General features: G+C 48.0%; 1 protein-coding gene across 1 annotated transcript in view; it reads right to left on the reverse strand.

Moving 5' to 3' along the window:
• Positions 1–3,154: 3,154 nt before the first annotated feature.
• LPCAT4 (lysophosphatidylcholine acyltransferase 4) overlaps positions 3,155–26,100 on the reverse strand; it is a 46,822-nt gene continuing 23,876 nt past the window's right edge. Inside the window, exons 2-14 of the mRNA XM_060256076.1 lie at positions 18,993–19,135; positions 17,187–17,407; positions 14,742–14,854; positions 14,584–14,644; positions 12,710–12,768; positions 12,571–12,605; positions 12,403–12,457; positions 11,368–11,450; positions 10,832–10,957; positions 9,750–9,891; positions 8,574–8,672; positions 5,591–5,747; positions 3,155–3,768 (exon numbers count right to left, since the gene is read on the reverse strand). Of these exons, the coding sequence (XP_060112059.1) occupies positions 3,608–3,768; positions 5,591–5,747; positions 8,574–8,672; positions 9,750–9,891; positions 10,832–10,957; positions 11,368–11,450; positions 12,403–12,457; positions 12,571–12,605; positions 12,710–12,768; positions 14,584–14,644; positions 14,742–14,854; positions 17,187–17,407; positions 18,993–19,135 (1,455 nt within the window). The 3' untranslated portion in view covers positions 3,155–3,607. The remainder of the gene's footprint in view (positions 3,769–5,590; positions 5,748–8,573; positions 8,673–9,749; positions 9,892–10,831; positions 10,958–11,367; positions 11,451–12,402; positions 12,458–12,570; positions 12,606–12,709; positions 12,769–14,583; positions 14,645–14,741; positions 14,855–17,186; positions 17,408–18,992; positions 19,136–26,100) is intronic.

A 26,100-nucleotide genomic window follows, 5' to 3' on the forward strand; every position in this document is an offset into this window, starting at 1 on the left:
TCACAAAGGTGGCAGCCATGACTCTCAGGAAAAGAGAGTGGTACCCACTCTGAAGAACACAGATGAAAGCAAAACTCAAAACTTAAAGAAGCAGAACCATGTTGGACTTAACCTAGTACAGGTCAAAGGAATCCCACCTCATGCCCAGTGGGAAAAAATCAGTTCCATCATAACAGAAAACAACAGCCTAGCTAAAAACAAAAGTTCACAAGAGGATATGATAGGAAAGGGAATTCAAAGACCACATGACACAGCATGTGATAGGAAAGACGGCAGGCAAGAAAAGGCCAAAGGTCAAGCAGAGATCCAAAGGACTCTAGAGCAAGTCAGCCATACTGCTCAAACACAATCCCATGAAGAAACCCAGCTAGCTTGGCAAAACTTAGAACGAGCCCACAACGCATATGGAAAACAAGAGGATGTTCAACAGGGGGAAGTCAAACATGAAAAGGGGTCTCAGGCTATCTGGGAAGGGGAGGCACATACTCCCCATGGGATTGGCTATGCTAATCAGAATATAAACAAAATGTTGTTAGGGGATCACACATCAGCAGAAAGACCTCTGCAGCCGAATGTGAATGGACGTGGAAAACATTTTGAAAAGGTCATAGGTCAGTCCCAAGACCAAGATATTAGGAGACCTGAGGACACCTCAAGTAGAGCAGAACTTGACAATCAAGGTACAGGTATGAAAATCTCAGCGGGACAACCAGATCAACCACTTTCTCCTCTTGAACGTACAAACCAAGATGGCTGCCTACAAGAGGTGCTCAGAGACCACATCCCATCTCTGGCTAGCCGGAAAGGGCTGAATCCTGCCCTTAATGCAACTCTGCCTCACGGTGGGAGCACAGCGTCCTGTGGCAAAAGCTTAGCAGGACAAGAACGTCCAATGCCAGTGTCTGCTGGACCTGGGAAGCAACCTGATGGCCAAGAAGCCATGGACAGAATGCAGAGGAAGCCACAGATTAGCTGGGAGAAAACAAAGTACCCCCCTGTCAAAATCAGCATCAGCTCAGGCAAGGTCTTGAGGTTGTATACAGGCAATTTAGCACTGTCAACATCCACTGAACAAGATGGCCAACAGCCATCTTGCCTGTCCATACTGGAAACCGATCAGCAAGTCAACTGCCCTGTCTTCTCGCCATCTGTTGAACTCAGTGGGTGCAAAGGGAATCATTTGGCTTCAAGTGATTCCATGGAGGTAAGAGTACTCCAAGGCCAACTACCAAGAATCTCTTCTGACCATCTGTCATTTCCCAATAGCTCAGAGCTAGAGTCTCCATCTCTGAGCATCCAAAAGGATCCTGGCAGCACTGGAAAGTTCCAGAAAGCTCAGTGGCCGTTCTCCGATCAGGGTGAGGCTACTCCATGGGTGGGAAGCCAACCTGGTATCAGGCAAACTCTAAACCCCATTTTGAATCCCTCAAACTGTATCATTGCAATTGAAGCTGATGGGGGCAACTGTGGTCCCAGTGGAGATCACACAACTGTACCCTCCAGTAGTAGCAAAAGAGCTGAAGTGCTTTCACCCACACTCAGCAACTGGAATGAAAACGATGAGCCGAATCAGAGATCCGAGTGTAGCCATCGGTTGCCTTCTGAAGACCAAAGTGAAGAAGCCAACTCAGGAAGTGAGGTGAGGAACCCGGATCAGGTAGCAGAAGTACAAGATTTGCTCCAGCCAGTGATCAAGGCCGGCGCTACCCTTTCGGAACATTCTGGAGGGAATGTAGAAGGCGAAGAAATGCAAGCGGAAAAGCAGGATGAAGAAGATGAAGAGTTGTCCGGTTTTTCCTCCTTGCTTGCCTCCAAGCTGAGCCTCTCGCCTCACCGTTATATGCCTCGCGCAGTGGAACAAGAGAACACAGTGCCCTCATCACACAATGAGACTGAGAAACCAGTTTCTAAGATAAGGCATTCAGTCCAGGCACAGGTGCCCCAGAAAGCCATTGTTCTGCTGAGCAGAAACTTGGGTGCCCACCCTACCATGCACCGGAGCCATAAGAGAAGGAGCAACAGTTTAGGCACACGCAGGAGCAAACGTCTTCGCAATCAATAGACAAGCCTCCAAGTGGACATGACATTTCACTTGTCTCCTAGTCCCCATTCCAGCTTTATCTTTTATGTTTCCCCTAACATTTAAAAGCTCCACCCCTCTTCAGCTGTTGGATCTCCTTGGAAGGTACCTACTGAGAGGGGTACAGACTGGTTTATGATCTGTGGAGACACGACTCCTGTGGGGTGAGAGAGGCCATTATTTTGTTCAAATTCCTTAGCACATTAAAGAGCGTTGCCAACCTCTTTGTGGAGTGAAAATCAGAGGTGTTCTCTACAGGGCAGTAGGAAACCAACTTCTTGTTCATGGCACATATAGCCTGGACTTTGAGGCAGGGTCTCCATTACTGTCCCCAGTGTCCTGAAGCAGTGTGGTACAGTGGGTAGAAGGATAAGCTGGAAACCAAACAAGATGAGACGCTGGTTGTCTTAGGTCAGAGGAACAGCTTGTGACCTAACAGCTTCATCCCATGAAGGAACAGCTGAACAGCTTCATCCCATGTTATGGCCGGTGTTCCCCCTGAGCTGTGTTAGCGTGAGTTAGCGCACAATTTTTTAGCCTCCAGCTCACACATTTTTGGCTTAGCTCAGAAAGGGTGACCCCAGAGCAAACTAATATCTGCAGTAGCTCACAACTTTAAGGCCAGTAGCTCACACCTTTGATGTCAGTAACTCACTAAGTAGAATTTTTGCTCACAAGACTCTGCAGCTGAGAGGGAACGTTGGTCATGGCCCTGATAATTAGGTCTCATGTGTGAGCTATTTAAAAGGATGGGGTGGGGGCACAACCTTGGAGCTATACGCACAGAATGGTCAAAGGATTTTGTTTGCTTTACCCTAACTGGGGAGACCTGGCTTCAAATCCTTGCTCAGCCATGAAGCAAACTAGGTGATTTTGGGCCAGTCAGTCTTTCTCAGTGTTACTTTCCTCACAGGATTATTATGAGAAAACTGAGGCAGAAAGCGGGACATTCATGCCATCCTGTACTCTTTAGAGGAAGGCCAGAATTAACAGCCTGATAGATATTGCTTTCTTCAATCTTTCCCCCCTCTAACTCAGGGAACCAACTTGGCTTTAAAAAGTATCACATATACCTTTTATTATAGAGATATAGATATTTATTTTATATATAAAATAGCACTTCTTTATATTTTACAAAACAGAAAACGGAACAAAAAGCAACAAGATCATCATCCTTCCATCCTTCCTTTCCCCTCATGAAAACAGGAAAAAAAAAGGACATCAACAAACGAACGTGAAATAAAATAAAATGATATAATTAAACATAACAAAAATAAAAAAAAAACCTTTTAAAATAAACGGAGAGAAGCCCCAATCCCCAAAGAATTTGCGGCTGTGGTTCCCCGGTTACGGTTGCCCTGAGATGGCGGTGTCTCCGCCCCCTCCCCCTGCCCAACCACCATGGCGGCACGGAGCTAGCAAGCGAGTGGGGGAGGGGTCTGCGTGGCCAAGGGTGTGGCATGGCTGTGTGTGGGGTTTTTGTCTTTGTCTTGTATACACATGGCTAAAGAGGTTTGGGCGGGTTTTTCAGTCTGCCTTGCTTTTGGGAGAGGCTGCTGCAGGGGTGCCATTAGCGTAGGCGGGTGGGGGGCCAGGCTTGGTCGGAGTGCAGGCCGCAGGGAGGCGTAAATACGTGCTGAACAGGCGGGCATAGTCAGGGTGACGGAGAGAGAAATCCTGGAACTCATCTGTGTGAGGGAAAAAGACAAAGGGTAAGAACATCAAAAGAGCCCTGCTGGATCAGTCCAGTGGTCCAGCTAGTCCAGCGTCCTGTCTCACACAGTGGCCAACCAGTGCCTCTGGAGGGCCAACAACAGGCCATAAAGACCGAGACCTTCCCCTGAAGTTGCCTCCTGGCTCTGAGACCAAGAAGCTTAATGCCCCTAAATGCAGTGGTTCCCCTCAGTCACCACGGCTAGTAGCCACTGATAGACTTAGCCTCCATGTTTCTATCTAACCCCCCCTTTCAAGCTGTCTATTCCTCTGGCCATCACTGCATCCTCCGGCAGAAGGCTGCACATTTTAATCACTCTCTGCGGTAAGTAGTATTTCCTTCAGTCAGTCCTGAATCTATTGCCTGAAAGTTTCATGGGATGCCCTTGAGTTCTAGTATTTTGAGAGAGGGAAAAATATTTCTCTTTGTTAACTCCCTCCACCCCATGCGTAATTTTATAAACCTCTGTCATGCCCCCCCCCCGGTGTCCTTTTCCTAAACTACACTGTGAGAAAAGTCCCAGACTCTTCAGCCTTTTCTCACAGGGAAGGTGCTCCAGCCCCCTAAGGCCAGGAGTGGAATTCTAGCAGGAGCTCCTTTGCATATTAGGCCACACCCCCTGATGTAGCCAATCCTCCAAGAGCTTACAAAAAAGAGCCTCGTAAGCTCTTGGAGGATTGGCTGCATCAAGGGTGTGTGGCCTGATAGGCAAAGGAGCTCCTGCTAGAATTCCACCCCTGCCCCTAAGCGTCTGGGTAGCCCTCCTCTGCACTGTCTCCATTTCTACAATGTTCTTTTGGAGATACAATAACAAGAACAGTATTCCAAATGAGGCCGCACCGCAGATCTATACAGGGGCATTACAACATCAGCCGCTGTATTCTCGATCCGTTTCCTAATAATCCGTAGTTTGCCTTTTTCACCACTGCAGCACAGAGCAGACATGTTCATTGAGCCATCCACTATGACCCCAAGATCTTTTCCCCTCTCAGACCCTCGGTCCATCAAAGTCAGTATTGTCTACTCAGACTGGCAGTGGCTCTCCAGGGTCTCAAGCTGAGGGTTTTCATGCCTATTTGTCTGGACCCTTTTTAGTTGGAGATGCCAGGGATTGAACCTGGGACCTTCTGCTTACCAAGCAGATGCTCTACTACTGAGCCACTGTCCCTCCCCTTAATATAGTTTCACCTCCTTCTAGGGTTACCTGCCAAACACCAACAACTGGTGGGAGGTTTAAGCTATGTGGCAATGCAAACAAGTGTTACGGCACTCCCATGACATCACATCCAGTGTGAACTCGGAAGTGACATCATCATGACAATAAGATACTCTAGGACCTGCTCAAACTCTATGGTAAAACCAGAGTTTCAGGTGAATCTTAGGGTGTCAAGGCAACGCAATGACATCGCTTCTTGGTTTATGTGGCAACTGATGTCACAACTTTGCTGCAATGCCTATTTCTCCCCATTTTTCCATCACTGTGCTACTGAATAGTGGCAGGCATCCAGATATGCAGGGCGGGCTCTACAGTCTCTCACTGTAGAGCCAGCCCCGGTGACCTTCCTCCCACCCACCACAATCTCATCTCTCTTCCTATCTGCATCTTATTCCCCCACTAGGTATAACGTGAAGGAAGCAATTTCATTGGGATGGCAAAGGGAAGGGAGAACCCTCACCCCCTTCCTCAGTTCCCTCTGTGTATCTTGCCTACAACTATATCGACAAGCCGCTTCTCCTTCCCTCCCCCTCTCCTTCCCTCCACGACGAAGTATTTGTGTAGACATAAGGGCCCTCACCAAGGGTGAGTCCGTCCTGGCTGTGGTCCCCGCAGAGCCGGCTATAGAGTTCCGCCCCGTCCACTCTGGGCGTGCCCAGCAATAGACGCAAAATGGCGCAGAACCCATCCTGGTGCAGTTGGCGGTCCTCCGTCTCAGTGTGCGTCTCTGAGAACAGCTGGCGACATGGGAAAGAGCGCATGATAGATGGTGGTCAGCACCAAAATGATGCAGAACATTCTCGCTCGACACAGATTAAAATTGCGATTCTATAGCGCTATGCTCCCTTTAACCCACCTACTTTGCCCAAAGAGCTCCAGGCTCCCCTCCCCCGTTTTTGTTCCCTATTCCCCTCAGACTGATACCCACAACCTTCTTTTTATTAGCTGAGTCCAAGGGTGGAATTCTAGCAGGAGCTCCTTTGCATATTAGGCCACACACCCCTGACATACTCAATCCTCCAAGAGCTTCCAAAAAAGAGCCTTGTAAGCTCTCGGAGGACTGGCTACATCAGGGGTGTGTGGCCTAATACACAAAGGAGCTCCTGCTAGAATTCCACCCCTGGGTGAGTCTATTTATTTAGATTTCTAAGCCAGCCTTCTTCCCTGTAAAACAGGGCTCAGGGCAGCGTACACCAGTAAAATACCTTTGCATATTAATTCACAGTAAAAATACAGTAATTGTCCTAATTTGATGGCACAAAAACTTCCAACTGTGCCACTGACTCATGGAGTGAGGGAAGGATATAAGAGTGCCAAGCAGATGGAAACCATCGCTGTCCTCAACCGAACTGCCTTGCAGAACATCTCTGCCTTACAGGCCCTGTGGAACTGCATGGATATTATTTGGCAGAGAGTCCCACCAGGCTGGAGCCAGGCCTCTGGTTGAGGACAGCTGGATATCTCTTGGGCCACAGACCACCAGTAAGTTCTTATCAGTTGAGTGCAAAGCCCCTTGGGGGAATATACCAGGAGAGGCGGTCCCAAAGCCATGTGGGTCCCAGACCATTAAGAGCTTTAAAGGTGAAGAAGAATTGCAGATTTATACCCTGCCCTTCTCCCTGAATCAGAGACTCAGAGCTTACAATCTCCTATGTCTTCTCCTCCCACAACAGACACCCTGTGAGGTGGGTGGGGCTGAGAGGGCTCTCACAGCAGCTGCTCTTTCAAGGACAACTCCTGAGATAGCTATGGCTGACCCAAGGCCATTCCAGCAGGTGCAAGTGGAGGAATGGGGAATCAAACCCGGTTCTCCCAGATAAGAGTCTGCACACTTAACCACTACACCAAACTGGCTCTCCAGAACCTCGAATCTGATCTGGTACTTTTGCCTCATCAAATAACCCCCTTTGAACATATGAACCTGCCTTATCCTGAGCCAAACCACTGGTCCTTCAAGGTCAGTCTTGTCCACTCAGACTGACCACAGCTTTCCAGAGTCTCAGGCTGAGGTCTTTCACATCACCTGTTACCTGAACCTTTTACCTAGAAATACCGGGGTTTGAACCTGGGCCCTTCTGTGTCTCGAGCAGATGCTCCACTCCTGACCAGCGGCTGCTTCCGCAGCCACTTTCTCACCTGCCCATGACTCTCCAACCCTTGGAGGTTAGAAAATGAATGTCAGAAGCCCTCTGAAGGTCAAGCTTCCAGTCTCCTTTATCCTGGGCAAAACAACCCCATAGTTCATGCCAACTTGTCTTTGGTTTCCATTCAATATTTGGTTATTTAGAAGAGAAGAAGAGACTGGATTTCTACCCCGCCCTTCACCTGGAGTCTCAGAATGGCTTACGATCTCCTTTTCCTTCCTCTCCCACTACAGGCGCCCTATGAGGTAGGTGGGCCGGAGAAAGCTCTGACGAGAATTGCTCTCGAGAAGAGCAGCTCTTTTAAGACACCCTGTGAGATGGGTGGGGCTGAGAGAACTCTTACAGCAACTGACCTTTCAAGGACAACTCCTGTGAAAGTTATGGCTGACCCAAGGTCACCCAGCAGCTGCATGTGGAGGAGTGGGGAATCAAACCCTGCTTACCCAGATTAGAGTCTACTGATCTTAACCACTACACCAAACTGGATCTCCAGTTTGGAGAGCCCAACAAATTAAGGCTATTTGTATACTGTACTTTTCTCCCAACATAGTCGAGACCCAAGAGGGAGGGGGTTTGACAAGGATAAACAAAATGCAAAAATGTTAACGTTAATTAAAACACATCACTAAAAACGAGGCATTTAAAAATAACTAATTAATAAATTAATTGTAAGAGTAAACCCTGCAACTATTCAAGGAAAAGGAGTGGAGATTGCAGCAGTCCGACATCAGTATTCAAAGGATCGATTCACTCCTCTTGCATTGATCCCACCTGAATTAAAATTTGACCAAGAACTCCTCCCTCTTCCAAATGTGGTTTGGTTTCACTCCATCCCATTTCATGGCTACACTGCAGCCAGGGGGCCAAATTAGGGACTCATCTATGCTCGGGATTCACTTTCCTTCCCTCTTTATTTTAAACAATGGTTAAGTGTGCAGACTCTTATCTGGGAGAACCGAGTTTGATTCCCCACTCCTCCACCTGCAACTGCTGGAATGGCTTTGGGACAGCCATAACTTTCACAGGAGTTGTCCTTGAAAGGGCAGTTGCTGTAAGGGTTCTCTCAGCCCCACCCATCTCACAGGGTGTCTGTTGTGGGAGGGAAGGTAAAGGAGATTGTGACCGCTCTGAGACTCTGAGATTCAGAGTATGGGGCAGGATATAAATCCAATATCATCATCATCTTCTTCTTTTGCAAACACCACTTCTGAGATGGGAGGAGAACAACATGCGGGCAGGGAGAGAGGAGGGACTGAAAGCTCTCCTCTCTTGCTCTCTTTACCCATTAGGAAAAGCCTCCCTCAAGCTGCTAGTTATGACATTCTGGTTCCTAGAACCGTTGTCTGCATCGTCTCCCTGCAGCTCTTGCCTTCCGTCAAGCGCACCCCCCACTTTAACCGTGTTAGCCATGGCAATTACCTCAAAGGCACGGCATGTCAGTCGCTGGGGGTTGCACTCTCCTTCTAACATTTCCAAGGCCAAGGATACTTCCCGGGCGTCTGTCTTCCCATCAGAGTCCTGGACAACAAAGCGCACGGTGGATGAAAGGGGTGATGATACAACACATCTCCTTCGTTCTTCTGACTCCCATTTCCTTAAAAATTGTAAATCTTACTTTTTGGACCAGTTCTGTGTCCGCTGCCACAGTTTATACCTTTTAACTCCCCCACAACCACCACCCCCCTTTCTATTTTATTCCTCCGCAGTGATACAAACTAATCTAGGACTACTTACTGGACACAATCCTTTCTTACATGTCCTGGAATATGCTGGTTGCTGCTTTGGGGCCAGGGGGCAATTTTTTTCCAGGAGAAGTTTGGCCAGGGATCCTGGAGGTGTTTCTTTTGCCATCTTCTGAGCATGGAGCAGGGGTCATGAGGGTGTGGTGGGGGAAGGTGTTTGTGAATTTCCTGCATTGTGCAGGGGGCTGGACTAGATGGCCCCGGAGATCCTTTCCAACTCTATAATTCTAAAATTCTACAAAAGTAATCGGATCATGTTATGTATTGTCAACTCTGGGGGCAAACGCAGCCCATTTGCGGGATTTCGCTGTCTGCAATGATCCTACAGGCAGTCCTAGCCAATCAGGGAGGCTTCACCCCCAGCCAATCAGGGATCTCTTGTCTTTCAGCAATGACTTCTGAAAAATTCAGCAATGACTTTCAGAAGCAATTTTTCTCTAGGCCAGTGTGGCCAGGGATCCTGGAGAGGTTTTTTTGCCATCTTCTCGGCGTGGATCAGGGGTCACTAAGGATGTGGAAGGAGGTATTTGTGAATTTCCTGCAATGTGCAGGGGGTTGGGCTAGATGGCCCCGGAGGTCCCTTCCAACTCTGTGACTCTAAAATTCTACACAAGCGATCAGATCTTGTTATGTGGTGTCAACCCTGAGGGCAAATGCAGCCCATTTGCGGGGTAATGCTGTCTGCAACGCTCAGACAGGCAGTCCTAGCCAATCAGGGAGGTTTCGCCCCCAGCCAATCAGGGATCTGTTGCCTTTCAGCAATGACCTGTGATGATTTCTGCAAAATGCCCGCTTCCCTTATTGTAGTTCGGCCCTCCTCAGCCCCCTGCAAGCTCCTTATTGTCCATTTTACCTGTTGGAAGTAGTTCAAGAGCCCCTCCACATTCTCGGGGCAGGCCAGCCCCAAACAACGAGCCAGCTCTGTCGGCCCTAGCTGCCCCGATGCTGGAACAGGACAGGGCTCCAGCTGGCACTTGACTCCCCCTGGCAGGCACCTGCAAGAAGAGGTCACTGAAGCCATCAGGAAGAAGAGCTCCCTTTGCCCCTTAACTCGGCTCTTTTGGGATTTCCCCCACATACCTCATTGTGATGTGCTGGGTTGTTCTCATGATGCCCAGGGCTTTCTCAGTAGCAGGAACTCCTTTGCATATTAGGTCACACACCCCTGATGTAGCCAATCCTCCTGGAGCTTGTATGGGGCCTACTGTAAGCTCCCGGAGGATTGGCTACATCAGAAGGGTGTGGCCTAATATGCAAAGGAGTTCCTGCTACAAAAAAAGCCCTGATGATGCCATTTATATTGCTTGGCTCAGAAATGGCTTTTTCAAGATGGGAGCAGAAAGAGCATTGCGGGCTACCTAGTTTGTTTCCAGGGGTAGGGGGGCCGTGTTCCCTCTAAGCTGAGTTAGTGTGAGCTAGCTCACAGTTTATGTAGTCTCTGGCTCACACATTCTTGTCTTAGCTCAGGAAAAATGGCCCTAGAACAAACTAGTTTATGCCATAGCTCACAACTTTAATGCCAGTCGCTCAGAGTAGAGTTTTTGCTCACAAGACTCCTCAGCTTAGAGGCAACATTGGTGGGTGCTGAAGCTTAGCCCTCAGCCAGCAAACGAGGCAACAGCGTGGAGCGTCTTCCTGAAGCGGCTGGCCAGGTGGCTCACAATAGAGGCCCGCTCACTTTGTTTGCAGAAGTCCCGCCCCTCCAGCGTGATGCAACAACACCCTATATGCATATGAGTGGAACCAAATTGCATCTGATGGAACACGCTTCCTCCTCCCCCCACCCCCAGTATTCTACTGACTTTCTTCTGGAGGCTTATCTGCCAATAAGATGTTAGTCCATCTTTGTCTTCCATCTCCTATTGTGTTTCCCCTTTTTCTTTACCTCTGATCCTTCTTAATCTATAATCAAGCATTTCCTCTCCCGTCTCTCACCTGGCCTTGCGAAGCACCTTGCCCAGTTCCCAGATGCGTGGCTCCAGCGCCACCCTCAGGCGTCCCACGACGGTGACTGGAAGGTTGCCCACAAACTCACAATCCGTGGCGGGAATCCCCAAGGCCCTAAAAGAGAGGGCAGCAGGGGGCCGAAAGAGGATAGCGGTGTAAAAATCATGCTTTGTGTCTTCCCACCAAACTAGGCCACTCTTCTTCCATGCCTTTTCCCATCTAAACCAGTCATGAAGCAATCTTTGCAGGCTCACAGCAGAACAGAAGCGGGGGCCTACTGATCCTGACCGTCTGTATGGGGCAGTGGCACTGTGGATAGTGGGAGGAACACTATGGAAAAGGTCAGCATGGTATGGTTTGGTGATTTTGCCCTGCTCTTTTCAGCAGGAAGGGAAACCGGCCGCAACATGTCCCTCTAATTTCTAAGATTCCCCTTCGCAATGCTCTCTGTAGTTGTCTGCCCCCCCCCACTTGCCAAAACCCTTCACCGCACCCTGTCACCACGTACGCCTCTTGGCACTCACCGGGCCATGACTTTCTGGACGTTGTTAGCGTATAGTGTAGGGTTCACCGCCTCTTCAGCGCTGGGTTGATAAACTGGGAGGAACTGAAAATTATAGGAAGAATCAAGAACAAGGAAAGGGGTCACTAAGAAGTTTGGGGACAGGCAGGGCTGTTCTTTGAGTAGGAACGCACAGGGACACCGTTCCGGCTGGTTTGTCATCAGGGGATGTGGCCTAACATGCAAATGAATTCCTGCTGGCCTGTCACAATGCTGATATCAGAGGGTGTGGCCTAATATGCAAATGAGTTCCTGCTGGGCTTTCTCTTAAAAAATCCCTGTGCGGAACAATGAATGGTGATACCAGGAGGTGTGGCCTAATATGCAAATGAGTTCCTGCTGGGCTTTCTCTACAAAAAATCCCCACACGGAACAATGAATGGCGATACCAGGAGGTGTGGCCTAATATGCAAATGAGTTCTTGCTGGGCCTTTTCTACAAAAAAGCCCTGCGTGAAAGACTGCTGCAGAGGGTGTGGCCTAATATGCAAATGAGTTCTTGCTGGGCTTTCTCTACAAAAAATCCCCGCGCGGGACAATGATTGGTGATACCAGGAGGTGTGGCCTAATATGCAAATGAGTTCTTGCTGGGCCTTTTCTACAAAAAAGCCCTGCGCAAAAGAATGCTGCAGAGGGTGTGGCCTAATATGCAAATGAGTTCCTTCTGGGTTTTTCCTTAAAAAAAAAGTTCCTGGGGATAGGGTAGAGAATTATCCCTGTTGTGATCATGGCAAGAGATAAGGAAGACACTGCAGACATCCCCACGCCCTGTGGCCCCAGATAGTAAGGCAGGAAGTGAGTGTGTACATTACGTGGCATCCAGCCACTTCTAACTTATGGTGCCCCTAGGAATTAATGACCTCTCAAATGTCCTATGCTGAACATCCGTTCAAAATCCTGCAGAATTTGATGGTTTGAGAAACTTGGGAGGTCTGAATCAGGAAGGACAACAGGAGGTCTCCACAGAGGTGCAAAATAAAAGGGGCTTGTATGTTTACCTCCACTTCCACAGTAGTGCAGAGCTGGGACGCTGTTAGCCAGATGACCTTTAATCTGAAAGCGCAAAGGGGGAGTTACGCAGCAGGCAACGTGTCAACTAGGGGGGTGAACACATCCCCGCCCAGAGATCACTCTCCCCTCTGCCTCTCCCCTTTTCAATGACTTACACCCCAGGTCCTCTCCATGCCCAAGTGGTTGAATCCTGCAAAGAGAAGAGACCTGTTATATTTATGGGGACCCCTCGGGCCACCAGTGTGGGTAGGGGGGAGTTGGTGGTTGAACACTGCCACCTTCTTAACGACTCACCACACTGTTGGGATATCTGATCAGGACCGGCTGGATGGGGACGCCAGATATAAAGGCACCTGGAAGAACAAAAGAGACAGAAATGAGTCTGAGGGTAGCTTGAGCGCCCTCAATTGTCTGTGAAGAATGTAACAACATAAGAGCCCAGCTGGATCAGACCAGAGGTCCATCTGATCCAGCAAGCTGTCTCACATAGTGGCCAACTAGTTCCTCTGGAGAGCCAACAACAAGGCACAGAAATTGAGGCCTTCATTGGAACATAAGAAGAGCCCAGCTGGATCAGACCATTGGTCCACCTAGTCCAGCATCCTGTCTCACACAGTGGCCAAACAGTTCCTCTGGAAAGCCAACAGCAGGGCAGAGAGGCCGAGGCCTTCATTAGAATTAGGGTTGCCAATCCCCAGGTGGGGGCAGGGGATCCCCTGATTTGGAGGCCCTCCCCCCGTTTCAGGGTCGTCAGAAAGTGGGGGGAGGGGAGGGAAATGTCTGCTGGGAACTCTATTATTCCCTAGGGAGATTTATTCCCATAGAAAATAATGGAGAATTGATCCGCGGGTATCTGGGGCTCTGGGGGGGGGGCTGTTTTTTGAGGTTGAAACACCAAATTTTCAGTATAGCATCTAGTGCCTCTCCCCAAAATACCCCCCAAGTTTCAAAAAGATTGGACCAGGGGGTCCAATTCTATGAGCCCCCAAAGAAGGTGCCCCTATCCATTATTTCCTATGGAAGAAAGACATTGAAAAGGTGTGCCGTCCCTTTAAATGTGATGGCCAGAACTCCCTTTGGAGTTCAATTATGCTTGTCACAGCCTTGATCTTGGCTCCACCCCTAATGTCCCCTGGCTCCACCCCCAAAGTCTCCTGGCTCCACCCCTAATGTCCCCTGGCTCCACCCCCAAAGTCTCCTGGCTCCACCCCCAAAGTCCCCAGATATTTCTTAAATTGGACTTGGGAACCCTAATTAGAACATTAGAAGAACCCAGCTGGAGTCTCCTGGCTCCACCCCCAAAGTCCCCAGATATTTCTTAAATTGGACTTGGGAACCCTAATTAGAACATTAGAAGAACCCAGCTGGATCAGACCAATGATCCATCTAGTCCAGCATCCTGTCTCACACAGTGGCCAAACAGTTCCTCTGGAGAGCCAACAGCAGGGCAGAGAGGCCGAGGCCTTCATTAGAACATCAGAAGAGCACAGCTGGATCAGACCAGAGGTCCATCTAGTCCAGCATCCTGTCTCACGCAGTGGTCAACCAAGTTCCTCCAGATGTCAAACAACAGGGCATAGAAGCTGAAGCCTTCCCCGATGTGGCCTCCTGGCAATGGGACTCAGAGGTTTTCCACCTTTGAGTGTGGCAATTCCCTTTAATCACCATGGCTAGAAGCCACTGATAGGCCTGTCCTGCGTGAATGTGTCCAACTGGCTTGGCTGATCTCAATAAATCTCAGAAGCTAAGCAAGGTTGGCACTAGGTAGGGTAGGCAGCTCTGGCTGGGAAATACCTGGATATTTTGGGAGCGGAGGCTGAGGAAGGCGGGGTTTGGGGAGGGGGAAGGACTGCAGAAGACTCTGCCATTTCCAAGCTGCCATTTTCTCCAGAGGAACTGATCTCTGTTACCTGGAGGTCATTTGTAATCCCGGGAGATCTCCAGCTCCCCCCTGAAAGCTGGCTGGTCATTATTTGGATGGGAGAGGAGCAAGGAATACCAGGGTCGTGACGTGGAAGCAGGCAATGGCAAACCACCTCTGAACACCTCTTGCCTTGAAAACCTCACAGGGCCACCATAAGGCAACTGTGGTTTGATGGCAAGTCACCCTCCCACCCCCCAGTAAGATGGAGCTCGGTGTGTATGACCTGCCCTTGTGGGTCTCCTACCTGGTTTGAACTTCAGTAAGGCCTTCTTGTTTGAGCAGGTTCCCTCTGGGAAAAACAGGACCTGGGAGCACAAAGGGGGACAGTAGGAGGCGCTGCTCAAATACCCAGCGGTCCAGTGGAGCTGACGCGAGGCTCAGCAGGTGCCCACCGGGTCTCACCTGTGGCCATTTCCCCTGGGAAGTCGCTCGTCTTTTCACTTCCTCCACCACCTTTTTGCGAGAGGCTGGGTCGTGTCGGGAGACCAGGATGGCCTGGTTGAACCTCAGCAGGGCTGCAGGGTGCGAGCGAGAAGGCGAGAGGGAAGGGGTCAAAGGTTGCATAACTCTTCTGGAGTTGTTGAACAGCGGGTTCAAAGACATGAAGAGGCCGGGTTGCAGTGATCAAAGCTCTTTATTCACGTTACAGCATGCTAACAGTTAAACTAAGACTGTGGAACTGGGCCAACGAGGCCAACTATATAAATGTCCCCCAAGCTCAGTCTTAAAGGCTCGAATGAGCCCAGCCGGAACTAACACCCACCATTAAATACAGAGTCTACGTACACAACAGGAGTCATCAACAGACATCCAGTCCAAAGCGTAGCTGGCCTGAAACGTTTCCCTTGCTCTGAAATTTTGGCAAAATTGAATAAGCATTCCCGAGCAGATCAGGTGTTTAAAATAGGGCCTTCATCCCATGAAAGAACCCTGCATCCATTCATTGCACGAGCACTAGTCAAGAGATTAAATCTGCATACAAGACAACAGTACTGAAGGAACACAGGATCCATTTATTCACTCTTAGGTGATGCATTAAATGATGCTCTTTGGGGATGCCTTAGAACAAAGTAGGAGTCAAGTGGCACCTTTAAGGCCAACAAAGTTTTATTCAGAATGTAATACTTTGTTGGTCTTAAAGGTGAAACTTGTGTTTTAACAACTTATTAATAACATATGGTTACAATATGTAATTGTCTCTTTTCTATACTAACCCATATGATATTTCAACCCCCCCTCCCTCCAGTAATCGACTTCCCTGAAGTTATAAATTTAAATCGATTATAAAGGTACCGCTAACCAATCAAAGTGCGATATTTTTCTTCTCTCATTAATACTAAAAAATTGTCCAATGTCTCTTTACATTCCACTCTTTCTCCATATATCCTTTAAATTTCTTCCACTCCTTTTTGATGTCTAAATCATAGTCTCTTAAAGTTTTAGTTAATTTGTCCATCTCACTCCACGATAAAACTTTCACAATCCAATCCCATTTCTCTGGTATTTTTCTCTGTTTCCACAGCTGCGCATACAATGTCCTAGCAGCTGAGAGCAAATACCAAATTAAAGTCCTGTCTTCCTTTGGAAATTTTTCTAATTGTAATCCAAGCAAAAAAGTCTCTGCGGTTTTCTTAAAGTCATAACCCAAAATTTTGGAGATTTCTTGTTGTACCATCTTCCAAAATTCTTTCGCTTTTTCACAAGTCCACCACAATCTTAAAGGTGAAACTTGGCTCCTATTTTGTTCTATTGCTTCAGACCAACACGGCTGCCCGCTTGGATCTATCTTTGGGGATGCATGTGAACGTCACCTCAGCAGCCATCTTGGAACAGGCATTCCCCCTTTTCTCTCTCACAAGGGAACAGCCAGTGTAGCATCGTGTTTAAGAGTGTCGGACTAGTATCTGGAAGATCCGGGGTTGAAGAGGTGCCAGAGCTCATTAGCACAACTCATTTGCATATGTCACATGTTCTCAGCCCCACCTACCTCACAGGGTGTCTGTTACGGGGAGGGGAAGGGAAGGAGATTGTATGCCACTCTGAGACTCTGAGTGGAGACCGGGGTATAAATCCAGTCTCCTCCTCCTCCTCTCTTCCTGAATACGATCTGATGCTATGATCTGGACAGGGACTGTGGCTCTGTTGAAGAACCTTTGCTTTGCATGCAGAAGGTCCACAGTTCAATCCCTGGCACCTCCAGTAAAAAAGGATCAGGCCGTAGATGATGTGAAAGACCTCTGTCTAAGAGCCTGCTACATCCTCCTTCAAATCGTTGAGCAATGGAGACTTTTGCATCATTAGGTCAGAGCAGGGGCAGAGCACCAGAAGAGCCCCAAAATGGTATTTCTTGAGGAGGGACATGGCTCAGTGGCAGAGCCTCAGCGTGACATGCAGCAGGTCCCAAGTTCAATCCCCGGCATCTCCAGATAAAAAGATCAGGTGATGGGAAAGATTTCCTCCTGGAACTCTGGATAGCCACTGATTAGACAAGACTGGTTTTGATGGTCTGATTCAGTATAAGGCAGCTTCAAGAGTTCATGCGTTCCATAAGAACATCAGAGAAGCCATGTTGGATCAGGCCAATGGCCCATCCAGTCCAACACTGTGTCACACATTGGCAAAAAAAACCCCAGGTGCCATCAGGAGGTCCATCAGTGGGGCCAGGACACTAGAAGCCCTCCCACTGTTGCCCCCCACCAAGCACCAAGAAGATAAGAGCATCACTGCCCCAGACAGAGAGTTCCATCAACACCCTGTGGGTAAGAGCCACTGATGGACCTTTGCTCCATATGTCCCAGAGGCATTTTGTCCCACACCCTCACACTCTCTTATGCTAGATTCTCTCACCTCCGATGACTGGCACGTGGAGGTTCTCCGTGCGAGAGACCACCTTGGGAAGGTCACAGGGCAGCAGAATGATGGGGTCAAAGAAAGTCGAGTGCGGAGCAGCCACCAGGATAGGCGCCTCAAGCCGCGACGCCATTTGACCCCGCACCCGTATCCGCATGAACCCCAGTAAGAAGAACATCAGGCGACTCAGCAGGTATACAGAACCATGGGAAACAGTGCTGAAAAAGAAAGCAGGAGGCAGGGAGAGGGCAAAAACCAAAGAGGGCTTAGGAGAGGTGCAGTATAGCAGGCACTATGATCATCTGAAGAGCCGAAGAATATCATACCAATGCTCCCTCTAAGCTGTGTAGTCTTGTGAGCAAAAATTCTACTTTGTGCGCTAATGGCTAATGAGAGCCAGCTTGGTGTAGTGGTTAAGTGAGCAGACTCTTATCTGGGAGAACCAGGGTTGATTCTCCATGCCTCCACTTGCACCTGCTGGAATGGCCTTGGGTCAGCCATAGCTCTTGCAGAGCTGTCCTTGAAAGGGCAGCTTCTGTGAGAGCTCTCTCAGCCTCATCTACCTCACAGGCAATGTTCCCTCTAAGCCAGAGGTGTCAAACATGCAGTTCAGGGGCCGAATCAGGCCCCAGGAGGGCTCCTATCAGGTCCCCAAGCAACTGGCTGTCATCTGCTTCCTTCTCCCTCTCTCTTACTTTTGTCTGCATCACAGTTTGCTTTGCAAGGCTTACTCAATTGCACAGGGGCTACAGAGCAAAACCTCTATTTTCACCATTGGCTGAGGCTCCTCCCTTGTGGAGGAAGGGGGGAGGGAGAACTTGCTTTGCTAGGCTCTCTCAATTGCACAGCAGAGCTACTGAGCCAAGCATCTCTTCCTCTGTTGGCTGAGGCTCCTCCCCCCCTTCCCAGGCCCCTGGGGAAGGAAGGAAAGAGCCAGAGCTTCCTTTGCCCAGTTCCCTGGATTCCTTGGGAGAAATACAAAGAAAGCGTCGTTAAGACCAGTGAGTGCTAACATTTTAAGCATGTTTTAAGTTTTTAAAAATATATGTATCTGTTTTCGTCTGTGCTCTTCATAATATTTATAGCTCTGCTACCTAATCTTAAATAGGTACACACATGGTCCGGCCCGACACGGCTCAACCCAACAAGGTCTCATTTATGTCAGATCCAGCCCTCATAACAAATGTGTTCGACACCCCTGCTCTAAGCTGTGGTGACTTGTGAGCAAAAATTCTACTTTGTGAGTGACTGGCATTCAAGTTGTGAGCGACTGGCATTCAAGTTGTGAGTGACTGCATAACTTAGTTGGCTCTGGGGCCATTTTTCCTGAGCTGAGACAAAAATGTGTGGGTAGGAAGCTAAAAAACTGTAAGATGGCTCACGCTAACTCAGCTTAGAGGGAACCCTTCTCACAGGGTGTCTGTTGTGGGGGAGGAAGGTAAAAGAGGTTGTGAGCTGCTCAGAGACTCTGAGATTCAGAGTGGAGGGTGAGATATAAATCCAAGATCTTCTTCTTAAAGTTGTGAGCTGCCACATAAATTAGTTTGCTCTGGGGCCATTTTTCCTGAGTCAAGACAAAAAATGCGTAAGCCAGATGCTAGCTCACACTCACTCAGCTTTGAGGGAACACTGCTCACGGCACAATCCTATTCAGAGTCGTTCCCCTCTAAGGCCATCGATTGCAACAGCCTCACACTGGAGCAACTCTACCAAGGACGGCACTGATAGATCTGGAAGGAACCTCAGAGGTCATCTAGATCAGCCCCGTGTTCGGGAACTGACCCCTGTCGAGCCGCCACTTACTTTCTCCATCCAGAGAAGGGTTCCTGCAGCGTCTCCTCTGGGAGCCCCACCACCTGGAGGAGGGCGAAGGGCCAAATGAGGAACAGAACGACAAAGGCCAGTGCGACACGGATCGGGGCCAGCACCGCCCCCAGCACGTAGAACTGCAAGACACACAGTGGAAGAGGCCATCACACGATGCAACTGGGTGCGCTCAGTTTCTGCGCGAGATGGCAGAGAATACGAAATTGTACAGGAACTGCTAAGAGGGCATCAAAACAGAGTTGCCACCCTCCAGGTGGTGGGCCTGGAGATAACCGTGTGAAATGGTAACTTAGGCTACAATATTAGCTAGAACACTCTCCTATTAGACATTGTTGTTGCTTATAAGAATCAATTTATATAATTAATAAAGCAAATAGTACAACTTAACATACATTAATACAAAGATTAACAATACACTTTGAACTTATATGATAGACATTCACAATATCATTTGTTGGGATAAATATATATACACATATATTCATAATGCCCCTGTATAAATCGATGGTGCGGTCTCATTTGGAATACTGTGTTCAACTCTGGTCACCGTACCTCAAAAAGGATATTATAGCATTGGAAAAAGTGCAGAAAAGGGCAACTAGAATGATTACAGGTTTGGAACACTTTCCCTATGAAGAAAGGTTAAAACGCTTGGGGCTCTTTAGCTTGGAGAAACGTCGACTGAGGGGTGACATGATAGAGGTTTACAAGATTATGCATGGGATGGAGAAAGTAGAGAAAGAAGTCCTTTTCTCCCTTTCTCACAATACAAGAACTCATGGGCATTCGATGAAATTGCTGAGCAGTTGGGTTAAAATGGATAGAAGGAAGTACTTCTTCACCCAAAGGGTGATTAACATGTGGAATTCACTGCCACAGGAGGTGGTGGCAGCTACAAACATAGCCAGTTTCGAGAGGGGGTTAGATAAAAATATGGAGCAGAGGTCCATCAGTGGCTAGTAGCCACAGTGTGTGTGTGTGTGTGTGTGTGTGTGTGTGTGTGTGTGTATTTGGCCACTGTGTGACAGAGTGTTGGACTGGATGGGCCATTGGCTTGATCCAACATGGCTTCTCTTATGTTATTATGTGACACAGAGTGTTGGACTGGATGGGCCATTGGCCTGATCCAACATGGCTTCTCTTATGTTCTTATGTTATGCAGAGTGTTGGACTGGATGGGCCATTGGCTTGATCCAACATGGCTTCTCTTATGTTCTTATATATACACACACAGAGAGTCCACTAGCAATTAAGGAATTATTGCTCTTCTTTACACTCAGAATTCAAAAGGTGCTAGCGATTCTCTCCAGAATAAAAGCAAAAGTGACACGCTAAAAATAGGCGTGTTTTGGTAATGTCCTTCATCCGACCAGTTACTTGATTATCCTGGAACTAAATATACAAATACTCACAGTGCATCACACAGATACAGATCTGAATTAAGAACAGTTGCTAAATTTGCATTTATAACTCATGATGCAACTGGGCTGGCTCAGTTTCTGTGCAAGACAGCAGAGGGTATGAAATTGTATGGAAAGTGCTAAGAGGGCATCAAAACAGAGTTGCCACCCTCCAGGTGGTACCTGGAGATCTCCTGCTATTATAATGGATCTCCATGTGACCAAGGTCAGTTCACTTGGAGAAAAAGGTATGCTTTGGAGTGTGGACTCTAGGGCAGCGTTCCCCAATTGCAGGGTCGGGACCCGGCACCGGGGCACGCAGGGCTCAATGCCGGCCCCGGGGCCTCCCGTCCCCTGCCCTCCCTGCATTGTGCCCCCTGTGGTGTTGCACCCCGCCTCCTCCTCTCTCCCTCCCTTCCCCACCGTTCCGGCTTTGTAAATCTCCCCCCCACCCCCGCCGACCATCTCCTTGGCAAGGAAAATGGAGCTGAGATCATTCAGAGCTGAGGCATACAGCCGGCATTTCGAAGGGGCCGCACCTGGAAAGGACGCGTGGCTGATTCCCCTCCAATGAAGTTGATCCCTCCCCCACTGAAGTGTGGGGGAGGGATCAGCCAGGTGCCCCTTCCAGGCGCGGCCCCTTCAAAATTCTGGCTGCATGCCTCAGCGTTGAATTATCTCAGCTCCGTTTTCCTCGCTGGGGAGGGGGAGCTTTACAAAGATGGAAATATACCAGCGGTGGGGAAGGGAGGAAGAAGGAGGCGCTTGCGCAGCGAGAGTTAGCATTTCTAAAGGTAGGTTGCTCCCATCCTGTTTTTCTTTTCTTTTCCTTTCTTTCTTCCTTTTGTCCCACCTTTCTTTCACTTCTTCCTTCCCCTTTCCTTCCTTCATATTTCTCTTCCTTTTCCCCCTCTATTTGTTTCCAACTCTCTCCCCCTCCCTCCCTCTCTTTCATTCATTCATTCTGTCAGACAGTCTTTTCCCCTGTCTTCCTCTCTCTCTCTCTTTCTGTCAATCTTTTCTCCTTCCTTCCTTCCCATTGCTAATCTGAGTAGACTTGGGGGAGGGGAGAGATGCCCTGTCATTTCATGTTTTCCCAGCACTGCCATTTCAGGTCAGTTTCTTTCTTTCTTTCTTTCTTTCTTTCTTTCTTTCTTTCTTTCTTTCTTTCTTTCTTTCTTTCTTTCTTTCTTTCTTTCTTTCTTTCTTCCTTCATCTGTCTCTCTTTCTGTCAGACTTTTCCCCTGTCTCTCTCCCTCCTTCCTTCCTTCCCTCCTTCCTTGCCATTGCTAATCTGAGTAGACCGGGGGATGGGGAGAAGCTCAAAATGCCCGGCCATTTCATGTTTTCCCAGGCTGTCATTTCATGTTTTCCCAGGATGAGAGCATTTTATATTTTTAGTTTTCTGCTGTGTGATCCTTGCTTTTTCTTCATTTTTTATTTTTAAAATTGCATTGCAAAATTCCACCATCTTCTGCTTTTCCTAAAAAATATATTGCAAGAGTTTTAGGGTTGTTTGTACATCATTTCCGGTCTCCTGGCTCCACCCCCAAATTTTAGTGGGCCATGAAGGAGAAGTGTAAAAATAACAAGGTCAAGGGGGGGAAAATTTTTGGGAAACCCTGGCATTTTACCTCCCTGAGGTCCCTCCCAGGCCCAAACACCACCCTTTTCCAGGCTCCACCCTTAAAATCTCCAGGTATTTCCCAACCCAGAGCTCACAACCAGGGCTGTTTTGTAGCAGGAGCTCCTTTGCATATTAGGCCACACACCCCTAATGTAGCCAATCCTCCAAGGACTCTTAATACAGGGCTTACTGTAAGCTCTTGGAGGATTGGCTGCATCAGGGGCGTGTGGCCTAATATGCAAAGGAGCTCCTGCTACAAAAAAGGGCCCTGCTGACAACCCTAGATCAAAACCAGCCCTCTGACATCATCTGGGGCTATTAACTTCTTGAGTGAAAGATAAAAGCGGGGGGAGCAATTATGCTTGTTCAAAGCATTAATTTGACACCTCGGGGACATTTCACCCACAACGTGAGATGAAGATGCAAGGAAAGTTCCAGGAGAAACACATGGCTTTAGACCCCTTCTGAAAACATTAATTCAATTGACAATGTTTTTTAAAAGGCTGAAATTAAAATTCCGATGGAATCCCGAGCGCAGTGTGCCATAAATGGAAACAGGAGATGGTCCCAGATTGCCGATCCGTGTTGCAGGGAAAAATTGAATTGCAGAGGCACAGGACCTCCAGCAGGGGGCAAGAAAGAGACTGAGAAGCAAAAGGGCACCCAGGCAAAACGATGAATTCCAATGTTGGAGGTCACTAAACTAACCCGAAGATGCAGGGCTTTTTTGAGGCAGGAACACACAGAACGTGGTTCTGGTGGGCTTGATGCCAGGGGGTGTGGCTCAATATGCAAATGAGTTCCTGCTGGTTTTTTCTACAAAAAAAAGCCCTGCTAAGATGTAATAGTAAAAATTACACGTGACCCTTAATCAACCCTTTATTTTATGTAACTTGAATTTCTTGTTTCATTTGAATGTTGTTGTATAAATGTAGTTCCAGAGACATAATCACAAGGTCAAAGAAGAAGACGTTTGAAACACATGAAGATAAGAAAACCTAGGAAGTGTGTTACCACGTTATTGAATCTATATATGTGGACAATCCACAGAAAAAAACCAACCTTTGATTCATTCTTCTAAGCCTACGCTTAGCTCAAGGACAGTTATCTTTGTTGGTCAAGTATACTGCAAACTTTGCATGTTGCATACAGAAGTAATTGCTGTTTAAACCTGGCAAACGTTGCATGTCTTTCTTAGAAGCATTGTTGTTAAAAAGTTGATCGTGGTGTTTTCCCTCTAAACGCCATTAACATAAAGGATCAATATATTGCAGAGTACAATTAAGCATTGATGTAATGTTTGCAGATAGTGTGCAACTCTTGTATTAAGCTGTGTCACACAAGTTGTAATCGTTCTTTGCACAGTAATTTTTCACAACCTCCTACATTTTTCTCAACCTTGGCTGTGTTTCCCTTGTTTAGTCGCCAAACCTCCAGGTAGGGCCTGGAGATCTCCCACTTTTTCAACTGATCTCCAGCTGGCAGAGATCGGCTCCCCTGGAGAAAATGGCTGCTTGGAAAGGTGGACTTTATGGCATAGCACCATGCTAAGGCTCCTCCCCTCCCCTCTCCTGGCTTCACCCCAAAGTCTCCAGGTATTTTTCAACACAGACCTGGTAACCCCAACCTCTGCCTTGAAATCACAGCCTTCCAGCAGAGTCTGTTTTTGAAGGATTTGCTAGTTAGAAACACCATAATTATCCAATAGTGTACTGGTTGGTCTCTGTGTGGGTATCAAAAGCCACAGAACGGGGCCAAGAAGCAAGGTAGGGGTTTGCATACTGTTCCCCCACAAAAAAAAAAAAAAAAAACTGGAAAAAAAACCCCACGACTACACAAATTAACCAAAAGAAAGGCAAAAACTTTTAAAATGGCCTGATGCCGACTGAGTAGGGTTGCCAATCCCCAGGTGGGGGCAGGGGTTCCCCCAGTTTGGAGACCCTCCCCCCGCTTCAGGGTCGTCAGAAAACGGGGGGAGGGGAGGGAAATGTCCGCTGGGAACTCTATTATTCCCTAGGGAGATTTATTCCCATAGAAAATCATGGCTCTGTGGGTATCTGGGGAGGCTGTTTTTTGAGGTAGAGGCACCAAATTTTCAGTATAGCATCTAGTGCCTCTCCCCAAAATACCTCCCAAGTTTCAAAAAATATTGGACCATGGGGTCCAATTCTATGAGCCCCAAAAGAAGGTGCCCCTATCTTTCTTTATTTCCTATGAAAGGAAGGCATTGAAAAGGTGTGCTGTCCCTTTAAATGTGATGGCCAGAACTCCTGGCTCCACCCCCAAAGTCCCCAGGTATTTCTTGAATTGGACTTGGCAACCCTATGACTGAATATACAGTATACAGTACAGTATAATGAAGGGGGAGATCTGGGGCTGGGGGGTTGCATTTCATAATTGCTTGTCACGAATGAGTCCCTGCAGACCTACCTCTTAGGGCTGGCCTCTTGATCAAGGCAATTATTATTCCAGTGGCTGCCTGTCACTTCGCTGCAATCAACGGTCAGATATTCCCAGCAGGCCTCGAACGCCACTGGACAGGAGGCACAGGGCTCCTTTTTAATTACATTCTGGGGCCATGAATGCTTCCCCCCTCCTATTGCAGCACTCTGGGAGAGAGTGCTCCACCTACTGGTCGACTGATGCAACTGAAAGGTATCTCACACCTGAAAGAATGAGGGCTGCCGATCCCCAGGCGCTGTAGGGGTAACCCAAAGCTCCATGGATCCAAGCCTCACACAAATCAGCAAAATTAAATCCTTAAGTGAATTTATAACATCATAAACCATAATATTCAAAGAAATATTCTACAGAAGAATATGCACTTTATGAGGACTTTCTAAGACTATCTTTTGAATGCTCCTTCGGATGCTTGCCATCCGGGGAATCCTTTTTGTGGTTTCCTTTAATAGGTTTTGCAGCTTTCTTTAAATGTATTGCACCTTGCTTTATTATATTCTGTGGCTTTCTTTGAAATTTTATGATGTTATAAATTCATTTGAGGATTTAATTATACGGATTTTCCGGAGGTTCCATGGAGATTTGGCTTTCCCCTACTCCAGGGGTGGCCAACAGTAGCTCTCCAGATGTTTTTTGCCTACAACCCCCATCAGCCCCAGCCAGCATGGCCAATGGCTGGGGCTGATGGGAGTTGTAGGCAAAAAAACAGCTGGAGAGCTACCATTGGCCACCCTTATGAACATATGAAGCTGCCTTATACTGAATCAGACCTTTGGTCCATCAAAGTCAGTATTGTCTACTCAGACTGGCAGCGGATCTCCAGGGTCTCAAGCTGAGGTTTTTCACACCTATTTGCCTGGACCCTTTTTTGGAGATGCCAGGGATTGAACCTGGGACCTTCTGCTTCCCAAGCAGATGCTCTACCACTGAGCCACCAACCCTTGCCCTACTCTATGTTATCCATGGTTTCTCTTGGGTTGCTTTTAATCCCCAGGTGGGGGCAGAGGATCCCCAGGTTTGGAAGCCCTCCCCCTGCTTCAGTGTCATCAGAAAGTGAGGAGGGGGAGGGAAATGTCTGCTGGGCACTCCATTATTCCTTGTGGAGACCAATTTCTATACAGTATAATGGAGAATTGATCTGTGAGTATCTGGGGCTTGGGGGGCTGTTTTTTGAGATAAGGGGCACCAAATTTGCAGTACAGCATCCAGTGCCTCTTCTCAAAATACCCTCCAAGTTTCAAAAAGATTGGACCAGGGGGTCCAATTCTATGAGCCCCCAAAGAAGGTGCCCCTATTTTTCATTATTTCCAATGGAGGGAAGGCAATTAAAAGGTGTGCGGTCCCTTTCAATGTGATGGCCAGAACTCCCTTTGGAGTTCATTTATGCTAGTCACAACCTTGCTTCTGGCTCCAGAGTTTCCTCTCTTAACCCCCGAAGTCCCCAGCTATTTCTTGAATTGGACCTGGCAACCCTAGGAGGAATCGCTCAGCTGTTCTCCAGCCCAGCATAACTGTCTTTTAAAAATGACTTTTGTTTGGACAGCTCCTTTACTTTGCCTCAGTCCTCTTCAAAGTTGTCATACTCTAGGTGGTGCCT

Source organism: Heteronotia binoei, chromosome 15 (genome assembly GCF_032191835.1).
Source record: "Heteronotia binoei isolate CCM8104 ecotype False Entrance Well chromosome 15, APGP_CSIRO_Hbin_v1, whole genome shotgun sequence".
Lineage (NCBI taxonomy): Eukaryota > Metazoa > Chordata > Lepidosauria > Squamata > Gekkonidae > Heteronotia > Heteronotia binoei.